General features: G+C 45.4%; 1 protein-coding gene across 1 annotated transcript in view; it reads right to left on the bottom strand.

Annotated features, from left to right (window-relative positions):
* Positions 1-1,228: 1,228 nt before the first annotated feature.
* Positions 1,229-12,691, bottom strand: part of LOC146627457 (scavenger receptor cysteine-rich type 1 protein M130-like) — a 13,340-nt gene continuing 1,877 nt past the window's right edge. The window contains exons 4-9 of the mRNA XM_085361121.1: positions 11,767-12,426; positions 2,414-2,719; positions 2,060-2,341; positions 1,643-1,978; positions 1,395-1,477; positions 1,229-1,282 (exon numbers count right to left, since the gene is read on the bottom strand). Coding sequence (XP_085217247.1) covers positions 1,229-1,282; positions 1,395-1,477; positions 1,643-1,978; positions 2,060-2,341; positions 2,414-2,719; positions 11,767-12,426 — 1,721 coding nt within the window. The remainder of the gene's footprint in view (positions 1,283-1,394; positions 1,478-1,642; positions 1,979-2,059; positions 2,342-2,413; positions 2,720-11,766; positions 12,427-12,691) is intronic.

Genomic DNA, 12,691 nt, shown 5'->3' with positions numbered 1-12,691 from the left:
CTCTCTGAGCTCTGCAGCTCCCAGTGAAGCGTTGGTTTCATGTCCGAGCTAAACCCACATCTTAGATGGAGGAATACTAAAATAAACGGTAAAGCTAACCTGGAGACAAACTGAAACTGAACTACGGAGAAAACAAACTAAAAACCAGATTACAGCAGGTGGATGATTAGCTAACAGACACGATGGTGATGACGCACAAACAGTTTGTGCTGGTTTATCCTTACTCTGCGTCAGTAGGTTTAAAGCACAGCGGGTGCAGCTTGTGCACACCTGCAGGAAGTAAACGTTGGAACTCGGCCTAAACAGCTGATCAGAGTAACGCCCACATCCATCAACTTACTGTCTCATACGTTTCACTTGCATATTTGCAAGGTTAAAGCAGAGTTAACATTATACTTGGATACTTCTCCAACCTTTGGCTGTTTCTGCCTTTTGTTCTGGCGGGCTGATCCCACACTGTTTGGCTCTGACTGTGAGGAGTTGTCTAGTAATGATCACCGAGCAAACTGTGTATGCTCCAACTGTACGACCAGGCCCGTGTGCAAAGATGGCTTTATTCAGCTTTTTGCTGATGAGCTTAACCAGAACACCAGGGAGTACCTGGAGAAGGGTCACCTCACACCGAGCTCATGAGGAGATGGTTACTGCAGAGCATCTCTCAGGAAACCTTCCAGCTGGAAATGTTTTATTGAGGCTGATGCTGCAAAAGCTTTGCACAATGTGCTGTGAGATGCTGATGGAGGACACTATCTTTATGACTCCTGGCTCTTGTATGGACAAGTAAAAATGACATTAATATGTAACCTACAGACAAAGCACTGTAATCAAACATGCATGCTGAAGTAGCGAGCAGAAAGTGGGACCATGTTTGGTGGATGGATCGGACAGCTCCAGGGGAACGTCTTTGCTGTCATGCTGAGAATGAACTTATTGAGCACAGTGTCCTGTGGTGAGCTCCAGCTTAAAAGGTTTAGTTCACCTGTCCAGCCCCAACACCAGCTCACACGTGCCCGACGTGCCCGATACCATCAAACGTTAAACTTTTTGTTCTTAACAATATAATATGAATACAAAACTTATAATCACAACCATCATGACACAGCATAAGCAAAAGTATAAGTGATACTGTGGTTGCAGTTCATGTTCACACGGTGGTGAAGGATGCAAACACTTCCTCCACCATGTGGAGGCGCTGCTGAGCTGCCTGCTTTTCTGGACACTGCCAGCTTTAACCATCCAGCTCCGGGTCCTCCTGTGGGCGGGGCTCCTGCCTCCCGGTGACCTGCAGAGACACAGCAGCACACAGGTGTGAGTCAGCGAGTCGCCGCTCTCTTCAAACGGGCCGAGAGCTTCGTTCCAGAGCGTCTTCTGATCAGCAGACGTGTGCACGGTACCTTATGGCTGAAACAGACGGCAGAGATGAAGAGCAGCAGGAGCAGCAGCAGGAGCAGCAGTCTGATGACAAACACTGTTGGATCTGAAGAGACACACTCAGCCGTCACATTAGATGTTAGGAGAACAACAGCTGGCATCAAACACAAACATCAGGTAGGCCCCGCCTACATCTCTGACTCCATCTGAGCCTACGTCAGGTGGGACCTGCTGCTGTTTCATACCTGAGCTCCACTCTGCTTCAGCTCACCTGAGACAGTGAGAGACAGCTGACGGCTCTCGGAGGAGAAGTTATGAGAAAACACAAAGACGTGATAAACACAGCTGTAGGTTCCTTGGTGGGCGGGCTCTGCAGCAGTGAACAGGAAGTGGGCAGAGTGATTGACAGCTGGCAGGGTGTAGTTGTTGGTGGTATTGGAGGAGGTGAAGGTGAGCTGGAAAGAGCCTCCTGGGTACTGAGGTTGGATGGAGCAGCTGATGGTGAAGCTGGAGCCTTTGAACACCCAAGAAGACTCCTGCTGCTGGACCTGGGAGTGCCCGTCATTGGACGAGAAGGACGCTGAGATGATTGGCTGAACCAGCAGGTCTGTAAACAGAGAGGTGATTGGCTGAACTTTACTCGACTCGTTCAATGTTAAACTCCGTTGGCTCACAGCAAGTCTCTTACCTGAGCAGATGAGCTCCAGGACGGTGGATGACTGGGATGATGTGGCACACTCCCTCAGTGTAGATCCAGATTTAACACAGTCAGGTTTGATCTTCCACGTTGGTCCATCCCAGGATGCATTTCTCCTTCCTGTTAAAACAGCAGAGCCACAGTCCAGCTCTCTGCAGGCTACAGCTGCATCCGTCAGGGTCCAGCCTGAGGCCTCCACAGATCTCCACAGTCTCTGTTTCACCTCCAGTGTACCTGCACAGCGACTGGCTCCTCCCACCAACCTGACAGGCTCTGACAGAAAGCGGAGAGTCATCAGTGAAAGAACAAAGTGAGTTTGAACCAAAGCTGCAGCTCCTCTTCTACCTGAGCAGGTGAGTCCAGCAGCTTTGCCAGGTGAGCAGCTGCTTCTAGCTGAGCCTGAGCTTCTACAGTCCAGGAGAGCAGACTCATGGCCTCCACACTGGAACTCTCTGCTCCACACTGGAGCCTCCGCTTCTCCATAGAGCGCCCCCTGGAGGAGCGAAGGAGGCCCACAGCCAAGCTCCCTGCAGACCACCTCTGCATCCTGCAGGTCAAAGTCATCTTCACACACTGAGGACCATCTCTGGTTAGACTTCACCTGCAGTCCGCCTGAACACAGACTGGAACCGTTCAGCAGCCTGACAGAGTCTGCAGGAACAAAGACAGGAAAGGCAAGAGAAAAAGCTTAAAAAGTAATAAAACTATAAAGGTACAAGTACTACATCAACAGTGGGCCAAACTCCTTTGAGGGTGCCCAAAGAATTTCCCTCCGGGGCCAAAAAGGCCCAAACTGCTATGGGCCCCACATTTAAACTCATAGCAGTTTTCCCATTGTGGCCTCTGTCAGCCCACCCATCTTGACAGATTATCCACACACATATTTGAATCTTGAATATTTGCTGAGCTGGATCAGACGTTTCACAAATCCCTCGTAAACCCGGCTGTTAGGATCTCTCTGTTTTGGGCCTAGTGCTTTGATGTTTTGGTTACTTGCTATGTTTTTCTTTTTTTCTTTATTTACTCATAGTTTAAAATGTTGTTTCTTGTCTAGTTCTGGTCTAAGTTTATTTTGTATCCCTGCCTGTCCCTCCAGTCATGTCCCTGTGTCTTCTGTCCTAATCTTGCCCCTGTGGAAAAGTCAATCTTCATGTTTAGGTCCACACTGCCAGCCACACACTGACACACAACACCAACTTTATGCGATTGTAGGGAGAACATATTGGTTGAGGCCTCTGTCTTCAAATCCCATCTTTGAATCGTATTTCAGCTGCAACATGGAGAAGAACAGGGCCAAAAACAACCCAAAGCAACCATGTTAGAAACTTGGGGATGGACGTGTTCCAGTATCATCATCCCTTCTCTCTTACTGCTGACACCGACTGTAAAGGTATGAAGTGATGTGGTCTGGTAGATAGACTGTTACTAGGGGGGTTAGGAGGTGGGTAACTTCAGTGGTTGGTGAAGCAAAACTTGGGGACTTGATGGACATTGGAGAGGCCATGAGATGGACTTTTTGCTACGCTCAGAAATTCTGGAAAAATGCAACATGATTACTTTTTATTTAGAAACATTTTTATACAACAAAAGGAAAGAAAAAACCCAGACAAACAAAATATTATGAGGTCATTGGAAGACAAATACATGCACATACATGCATAAATACTATAGTATTGTAAGTTCTATGCATTAAAGAATGCTGCCACAGTTTGTAGAGCCCAGCCATTTTCTCCGTCTCCTTCCCAAGCCCCCCTGAATTCGCAGGGTAAAAGTCATACATTCCATCAATCTGATGTTTTCCACTATAGAAATAAAAAGACTTATAGTGGGAGGATCTTTACAAAGCCAGCGCGTTGTTATAGCCTTTCTCGCAGATGCCAAAAGAATTCTCAGGAGATAGACATCATCTGTAACTAAATCGTCTGCAAAACATCTCAGATACAATGATACAAATGTACAGCTCACATTAAAGCCCAGTGCTTTTGGTATTATTTTTGAAACTTCCAACCAAAAGGGTCGTATGGATGGGCAGGACCAGAATATGTGTCTGTGATCTGCCATTTCCCCACAGTTTTAATTTATATTTAGTTGTGTTGTTGTTTGCAGTGTGTTGTGTTGTTTCACTTTAAATTCGTTTCAAATGAAAAAGCTGAAAATTGAAATAGTTAAAAGTAGAGATGGACCGAGCCGATATTACGTATCGTGTCGGTCTGATACTGACCTAAATCACTGGATCGGATATCGGAGCGAAATAAAAAATGTAATCGATCCATTAAATATCAAAAAAGCACCTCACAAAACTTCCCACACGGGTAACTCGGCTCATAACCGTAGCTCGTCGCAGCAGTGTGGTCACGTGATAGAGCAGCTGTGTGTGTTTGTAGCCTCAAACCAGCATTTCATCTCCGAGGAAGTGATCCCAGAGAGAAGTAAAGCAAGTGTGCAAGTCCATCTCTGAATGTTTGTAAAGCATTCCAGCGTTAAGTTTAACACCGATATATGGAGCGACTGCATCTCTCTCTCTCTCTCTCTTCTTGCTGCTACTTTGAAACTGATCAATGATCAGCTGATCAATGATCAGCTGCTGATCGTCTCTCTTGTTTGTTTTTGTCTCACTTTGCAGCAGAAAGAGGAAACCAGCGGCTGAACAACAGCAGCACGTTTAAGCTTGATCAGCTGTTGTTAGAATGTATTTAATATTACTTTCTACTCCAGGATCTTTTTCTACGTAGCTGACGGCTGTAACTGTGCAGGGGCGGATCTAGCAAAGTTTAGCCAGGGGGGCCGATAGGGCATGAACAGGGAAAAGGGGGCACAAAGACATACTTTTCTTTCTTATTCTCATTTAAAATGTCTAGCTTTTAATAAATAATTATCTGAATCTTACACCCAAAGTTTTAATCTGATGTAAAATGTATAGAAGTCCATCACTGTATATAGTAACTGTTAAGTCTGATATACCCTAGTAAGCTGTAGTACTTTTTCCTTTGGGAACCATCTGTGCAGTCTGCAGTTCTGTAGAAGAAAGATGTTGAATCTATTTAATTATTCTTGAAAAATAATTTATTTCTGTGCATTTTTTTCACGCTGCATCAAGTTGATTACGTCGATTAAGCACCATGAGGTGGACGGTGTGGGGGTTCACTATGTTTTTTATTTTATTTTTTTGCTGGGAGTTTGCAGCCCTGTTAGCTAGGTTGCTTAATATTTCTGCTAAGTACTCTTTAAAATACCAGAGTAGGGAGGATGGTGCAGGTTTAAGTTTGTTAGATTGATCAGTTTTGCTGAACTATGAAATATTTTGAGTGCAGTGTGTTTTTCACACACAGGTATAACAGAATAGCTTTAGTGTTGTTGTTTTAAACTTGAGTATGAACTTATACAAAATGCAGCAAGATATTAAAAAAACAGTTTTATTGATTAAAAAACACTATATCAGATTCATATCGGTATCAGACATAAAAAAGTGGTATCGTGCCATCTCTAGTTAAAAGTTGAAATGTAAATAGTTGGTTTTTATATTTCATAATTTATTTATTACATTTTATGTAGAGTGAATAAATAAAAGTACGGTGGCCCCTAGAGACAAAACACGTACAAACTCCAAAACACATTTCCAGCATTAACTGAACTTCCACACAGAGCTACCTAGATCACTTAAATTACACAATTGAAAGCATATGTGTATTATTTGTGTATTTATACACAAGCACTCATATATATATATTCAAATAATAAAAAAAAAATTCATTTACCTGTTACTACCACACACCAAATCGGTCGTTGGTACTTCCTGGCTTGTGTAGCCAATAGGATCCTGGAGCATTTCCGTTGTGTTTTGGAGTTTGTACGTGCTATTGGTTCAAAACTATTTCACAATTAAGTCAAGAGATGCCCTCATGCCTCAATGACATATCATGTCATTGATTAACATCATATTTCGTGCTTTATATATGCAAAAATTTTAGGCCATTAATGGAGGGTCTTGGGTCGATTTGTGGCTATTTTCAAATTTTGATTACATGCCATTTGCACAGTGTTGAATGGACTATAGCCAAATTCTCCAAAAAAAAGTTTGATATGATTTTATTTCAAAATTCAAGTCTGACTTCCTTCAATTAGCTTCAGTGGCTAAGCTACAGACAAACTTACACTATTGTGCTTAGTGGTCGATTTGTGCCCCATTGAAACCCATTATAAACGCTATTTTTCACTGCAAATTAATTACGGTCAAAGGGATCGTTGATGTTTAGCTTTCATTTTCATTTTGCAGGACGGGCCTTAGAGTTGTAATTTTTTTATTTGTCCACCGGGTGGCGCCCTTGCTCCACATTTGACCCCGGGCTGGAAAACAGCGGGCTGCTTAAACAGACCTGCGGGAAATGAAGCCTCATTTCCGGCGTGCAGCAGCGGCTTCGCCCGCTGATCGGGCGGGACCATTTTTTGGTCCCTAGGACCGTTAGAGGGTGCTTTTTTTTTTTTTAGTCAACAGGAAATGACGTATTTGTTGTCACGTGGTATCGGGCGTGTGTGCTGGAAAAACGGGTCCCCGGTGATCGTGCCCCGGTAATCGTCGCGACTTACCCCGGCAACATGCACTTATTTCGGCCTAGAGGAGGAGCATTTGCCGCCTGGAGACCATTTTCTGGTCCTGAAAAAAAAAACTAAAAGGCGATCGAAATGAATGTTGGTGCCAATCTTTAGTCCATCTAAAGGCCTAATTATAATAACAATTGAATATTACCTCAAATGTTTTTTTTGGAAAATATTCAAGTTTTATATTTTTTGGGGCAAAAAAAGCAGTGCGCTCATGTGACGAAACCGGGATATAAAGGGTTAAAATCCGCGAAATGTAATTAAAACTTGACATGAATATTTCAAGGAGAAGTAGGTCTAAAAGATTGGCTAATTTAAAGTGGAATAAAATATTAATATATAAATTTTTTATAGCACTTTTTTGGGCGTGGTCGATTTGTGGCTCTAAGCCCAATAGTGTATGCATTTTTCTAGGAATCATTATTAAAAATACCTTAAGGCTGGATTTGGTAGAAATGAGTTCTGTCTAAATATCAAAAATATTATCCTAATGCAGTTTTATTTTTGAGAGCTTGATAACTTACAACTGAAAAATCTGAACAGCAAACTGTTTTCTTTCTTTTAAATTCGATCCATTTTACAAAATGTAAGGTTTTTACTTTAAACGTGCTGCAGGCTTGAGGAGCAGTGCCAGGGAGGCTGGAAGGGCAGCTGAAACCCATCCAGTAATCATGCTCTAAATCTTTCAGTGACAGAACAGCTGCTGCAGCTAAGGCCCACTAGCCCCTTTCTCCCCGATCTGCCTCCCCAGGTTCTGGTGGCGGTAGGCACTGCATGCGACCCACGTAGGGCCACACAGACACAGAGACAGAAGTGTTGGAGATGTGGGCGGCTGGGACACCTGTGACGGGAGTGTCCATTGATGGAGGTGGGCTAGGCTTCCCGTATCACTGAGGCTCCAACACTCTCTCCCAGGTCCAGGAGGAACAATGTTCCAGACATGGGCTGCATGAAGACCATGGTCCACCAAACCCTGGGTTAACCAGGAACCTTGCTGGAGGTAGAATGGGTGGAGGTCAGATATGTGCATGGGGATGTTCAGAAATATGTCATAGTGCTGCTGCAGATAAAGTTTAAGGGCAAAACACATGTAAAGGCTGCAGTTAGCTCACGCCTGTCGTATCTCTTAATTCTGGGGACAGATTGGCTGGGGTTTAATAACATTTTGGGACAGTGTGTGGGGGAAGCACTCACCTTGTGCGGTGTGTAGTGTCTGTGCTGGACTCAGTGGTGACTCTGGGTTGGAGGAGATGGCAGGGCCTTCTCGTGAGGCCCCACCGGCTCCCATTAATTGTCACTACCATTAATGGGGGTCCCATTTGAGTGCATTGGGATGGACCTTATTGGGCAATTTCGATGGTGCATGCGGATATCACTTTGTATTAGTTCTGGTCAATTATGCAACTCTATATCTGAAGCAGTGCTGCTGTACACCATTTCTGCAAAGCGTGTAGCACAGGCACTGTTTCAGGTGATCTCCTGAGTCGACATTGTGAAAGAGATACTGACTGACCAGGGTACATCGTCTCATGCACTTAAAGAATTGTACGAATTACTGGGCATTTCATCTGTTCAGACCAGTGTCTACCACCCTCAGACTGATGGAGTGACAGGTGGAGCGGCTGAATAAGTCTTTAAAATCCATGATTCGTAAGTCCATTCACAAGGATGAACACAATCAGGATCTCTGGTTAGACCCTCTATTGTTTGCAGCATGGGAGGTGCCCCAGACCTCCTCTGGGTTTTCTCTAATTTGAAATGGCCGGAAGCCACGGGGCTTATTGGACCTGACTGAAGAAAACTGGGAAGGTTATCACAAAAAAATTTGCTCCCGGTCCAGGAATGCCAGCAGTGCCTGTAGAACAGAGTGGCCAGACTCAAGCAATTTTCACCCAGAGATAAAGTGCTTGTAAAATGGTAAATGGCCTGTATTTATATAGCGCTTTACTAGTCCCTAAGGACCCCAAAGCGCTTTACATATCCAGTCATTCACCCATTCACACACACATTCACACACTGGTGATGGCAGCTACATTGTAGCCACAGCCACCCTGGGGCGCACTGACAGAGGCGAGGCTGCCGGACACTGGCGCCACCGGGCCCTCTGACCACCACCAGTAGGCAACGGGTGAAGTGTCTTACCCAAGGACACAACGACCGAGACTGTCCAAGCCGGGGCTCGAACCGGCAACCTTCCGATTACAAGGCGAACTCCCAACTCTTGAGCCACGATCGCCCTTCTTCTAGCTCAAGGTTACTCGCCAAGTGTTAAGGAGCCTCTGTGGTCACACAGCGAGTCGGTGATGTTGACTATGAGGGTGATTGTTATTACCATCTCACACAGCCCAAGGGAGCAGATGTTGCTGTACAGCAGCAGCGGTTTGCAGATGTGTCATCTTTCCATTTGGCTTGTTCGGAACCACAACAACTTTCCAGCGCTTCACTGAGCTCTTTGCACCCCTTTAAATTCAAGGTGGTCCATAGGCCAAGCTGGTAGTAGCGGATTTTCTCTCCCACTCGCTGGGGTGCTCCCTGGCCTCAGTTGGACGGCGGGGGTGTGTGGCGGAGGTTTGGTCTACGGGTCCGTTGCAGGGAAGGATGGTGCAGCATGCTTGAGGGGTAGTGCCACAGAGGCTGGCAGGACACCTGAAACCCATCCAGTAATCATGCTCCAAGCAGAGTGGAGACAGCTGGAAATCTGTCTGGTCGTGGACTGAAACGACAGAGCTGAAACTAAACTCTTGTTGTAAACAAGACCTGGGGCTTCCATACAGCACCTGCATGTGGATCAACAGCTTCCTCTCAGGCCATAGACAGAGAGTCAGAGTTGGCCATCACACATCCTCAGCCCTGAGCCTCAGCACTGGCTCACCCCAGGGCTGTGTGCTCAGTCCACTGCTCTACACATGACTGCACTCATGTCCACCACAGCAACATCTTTGTGAAATTTGCAGACGACACCACCGTGGTGGGGCTCATTTCCAGGGGTGACGAATCTTACAGAGACGAGGTGGAGCAGCTGTCGTTATGGTGTAAGGCCAATAACCTCCTCACCACTTCAAAAACCAAAGAATTCATAATAGACTTCAGAAGGAAAAAGGCAGAGATCTCACCACTATTCATAAATGGGGACTGTGTAGGAAGGGTGCCAAGCTTCCGCTTCCTGGGAGTCAACATAGAGGAGAACCTTTCCTGGAGTGTGAACACCTCCGAGCTGCTGAAATGGGCCCAACAGAGACTTCCTGAGAATTCTCAGGAGGGATAACATCACTCTGGAGCTGTGTCCCAAAACGTAGGCTGCATCCTTCGGAGGACCCGGCCTTCGCGGTCGACGTGGGCCGGGTCCTTCGAAGACTGAGAAGGCCGGAAGTGCGAGGCTGTGAAATGGGACGGTCTAGCCTTGAGATTTGTGTCACCGCTGTGTCGGTGGAGTTTAATAAACTCGCCGTCTGCTCCTTGCTGTCTAAAATATAACAGGACACGGGCGTGAATTCTCGACCGTCTCACACTTTGACGTTTGACGTTTATTCAGCTGTGTGAAAATCCCGGAGGAACCCACCCGAGGGATTAATAAGGTTTTATTTAATCTAATAACTTTGATCTCAGCCAAACCGATTTACTCAGGAACAAATAAAACAGAAAAAAGCCAAACAATTACATTTTTAAGTTATTCGAGTGACTTATATCATGTTTAACCTGAGTAGTGAAAGACAGCAGGGGTCTGAAAACGATGAAGCCGGGAGTCCGCTGCTCTCGCCGGCTCGAGTGACCATTGAACCCCCCGGTCAGCTATCGAGCTGGTGGGTAACAGGCGTCTCCGAAACAGTTGGTGCACTTTTGCAAATATGCGACGTCTTGATAAACCGAGCAGATATTTGAAGTTTACACAGCTACTTTCTCACCTGAAAATATGTTAAAAGTTTACTTTGTGACCCAGAAAGAGTAATAAGAGTAATTTTAAAACTTAGTAGCAGCCGCCATTGTTGAAAACTGAAATTGGCTGGGCCGCGCTATGAATTCTGGGATATGGTGGGCCATGAAGGACACACCTGACCCATCCTTCAAATTCGGGGGAATGAAGGACGCATTCTTCTACAGAGCCACCATTGAGAGTGTACTAACCTATTGCATATGCATCTGGTACACTAGCTGCATAGGGGTTCAGAGGAAAGCACTCCAGGGGGTCATTAACACCGCCCAAAAGATCACTGGCTGCCCCCTCCCCACACTGGAAGTTCTACACAACAGCCGCTGTCTTAAAAATGCCCAAAACATCATAGAAGATTCCTCACATCCTGGGCACTCCCTGTTTAAACTGTTGCCCTCAGGCAGACGGTACAGAGCAATCAGTGTAAGGACTAATAGACTCAAACAGCTTTTATCCAACTGCAGTAACACGTCTGAATGCTGCTACAAAAAAAATGCCAATCATGCCACTCTTGTATTAATCTATGCGCTGACCGAAGGATGTATGTGAATGTTTGTTGATGTCTCTTATTAGCACTTTAAGTATTCTATTTATTTTATTTATTGAGTTTTATTGTTTTATTTATATTTTAATTATATTTTGATATCGTTAGGGATGATGCAGTGATCGGGGACCATTTTTAATTTCGTTGCACCTGTGACGATGACAATAAAGATTCTGATTCTAAGTAAAAGCATCAGAAACACACTGAATGCCGAAGGTCGTGATTGGCGTTCACACTGAACTGCTAAACTGGAAACATTTTATGTTGTTTAGATGAATAATTTGTTCAGTGAGTTTTATTTCATTTTATGAGTTTTAAAATTGTTTACACAGCATCAGCATTTAAAGAATTAACTTAAATAAGCAATGAAACCATGAAAAACACTCAAAACTTTCATGTTTCATTATACAGCTTCAACTGCAATTGAATTATACTTTACACACAAACCAAAAAGGCCTTCTAAACACAATCAGCTCAACAATGCTGGACTCAGGACCGTCAGATTACAGTGTCTCTACCAAACGAGGAGACCATGAACACGTCCAGTGAACTTCTACCACGGTCACTGTCACAGAGGAGACGGGTAACGAGAAACTTCACCGTCCTAGATGATGTCTCTGACAGACTTACCTGAACAGGTGATATCCAGGGTGGAGGAAGAGCGATCTGCTGATGCGCACTCTTTCAGAGCGTATCCAGCCTGAACACAGTGTGACTCCATCCACCACACCGATCTCTGTGAAGAACTCTGAGTATTTCCTACAGAAACAGCAGAACCACAGTTCATCTGTCCACAGACAGCAGCTGCATCCTTCAGGTTCCAGATATCCATCGCCACTGGTCTCCACTCTCCTCGTCTCACCTCCAGTGTACCTGCACAGCGACTGGCTCCTCCCACCAACCTGACAGGCTCTGACAGAAAGCGGAGAGTCATCAGTGAAAGAACAAAGTGAGTTTGAACCAAAGCTGCAGCTCCTCTTCTACCTGAGCAGGTGAGTCCAGCAGCTTTGCCAGGTGAGCAGCTGCTTCTAGCTGAGCCTGAGCTTCTACAGTCCAGGAGAGCAGACTCATGGCCTCCACACTGGAACTCTCTGCTCCACACTGGAGCCTCCACTTCTCCATAGAGCGCCCCCTGGAGGAGCGAAGGAGGCCCACAGCCAAGCTCCCTGCAGACCACCTCTGCATCCTGCAGGTCAAAGTCATCTTCACACACTGAGGACCATCTCTGGTTAGACTTCACCTGCAGTCCGCCTGAACACAGACTGGAACCATTCAGCAGCCTGACAGAGTCTGCAGAGATCAGAGAAATCAAACAGCGGTCCAATAAAACACTGAAACAAAGTAAATGTTTCTTTTGTAGCACAGTCTTGGGAACATGCAAAAGGACCCCATGGTGCAGCTTCACTGTGAAAAAAAGGAGGCTGTACACCCTTAAAGTCAGGCGGTTACCTTATGCACATTTCCTTCTTTTCTCAAATTTAAAGAAGCTGATGGTTTCCTGTTCCTGGTTCTGCTGTGAGTTAGTTAGCAGTCAGTCACACCTGCCCATGACTAG

Source organism: Diplotaxodon limnothrissa, linkage group LG8, assembly GCF_057381915.1.
Source record: "Diplotaxodon limnothrissa isolate DT_005_m linkage group LG8, D_limnothrissa_male_GT1.1, whole genome shotgun sequence".
NCBI lineage: Eukaryota > Metazoa > Chordata > Actinopteri > Cichliformes > Cichlidae > Diplotaxodon > Diplotaxodon limnothrissa.
The sequence above is the reverse complement of the archived record's forward strand: the minus strand, read 5'-3'. Positions and strand labels throughout refer to the sequence as shown.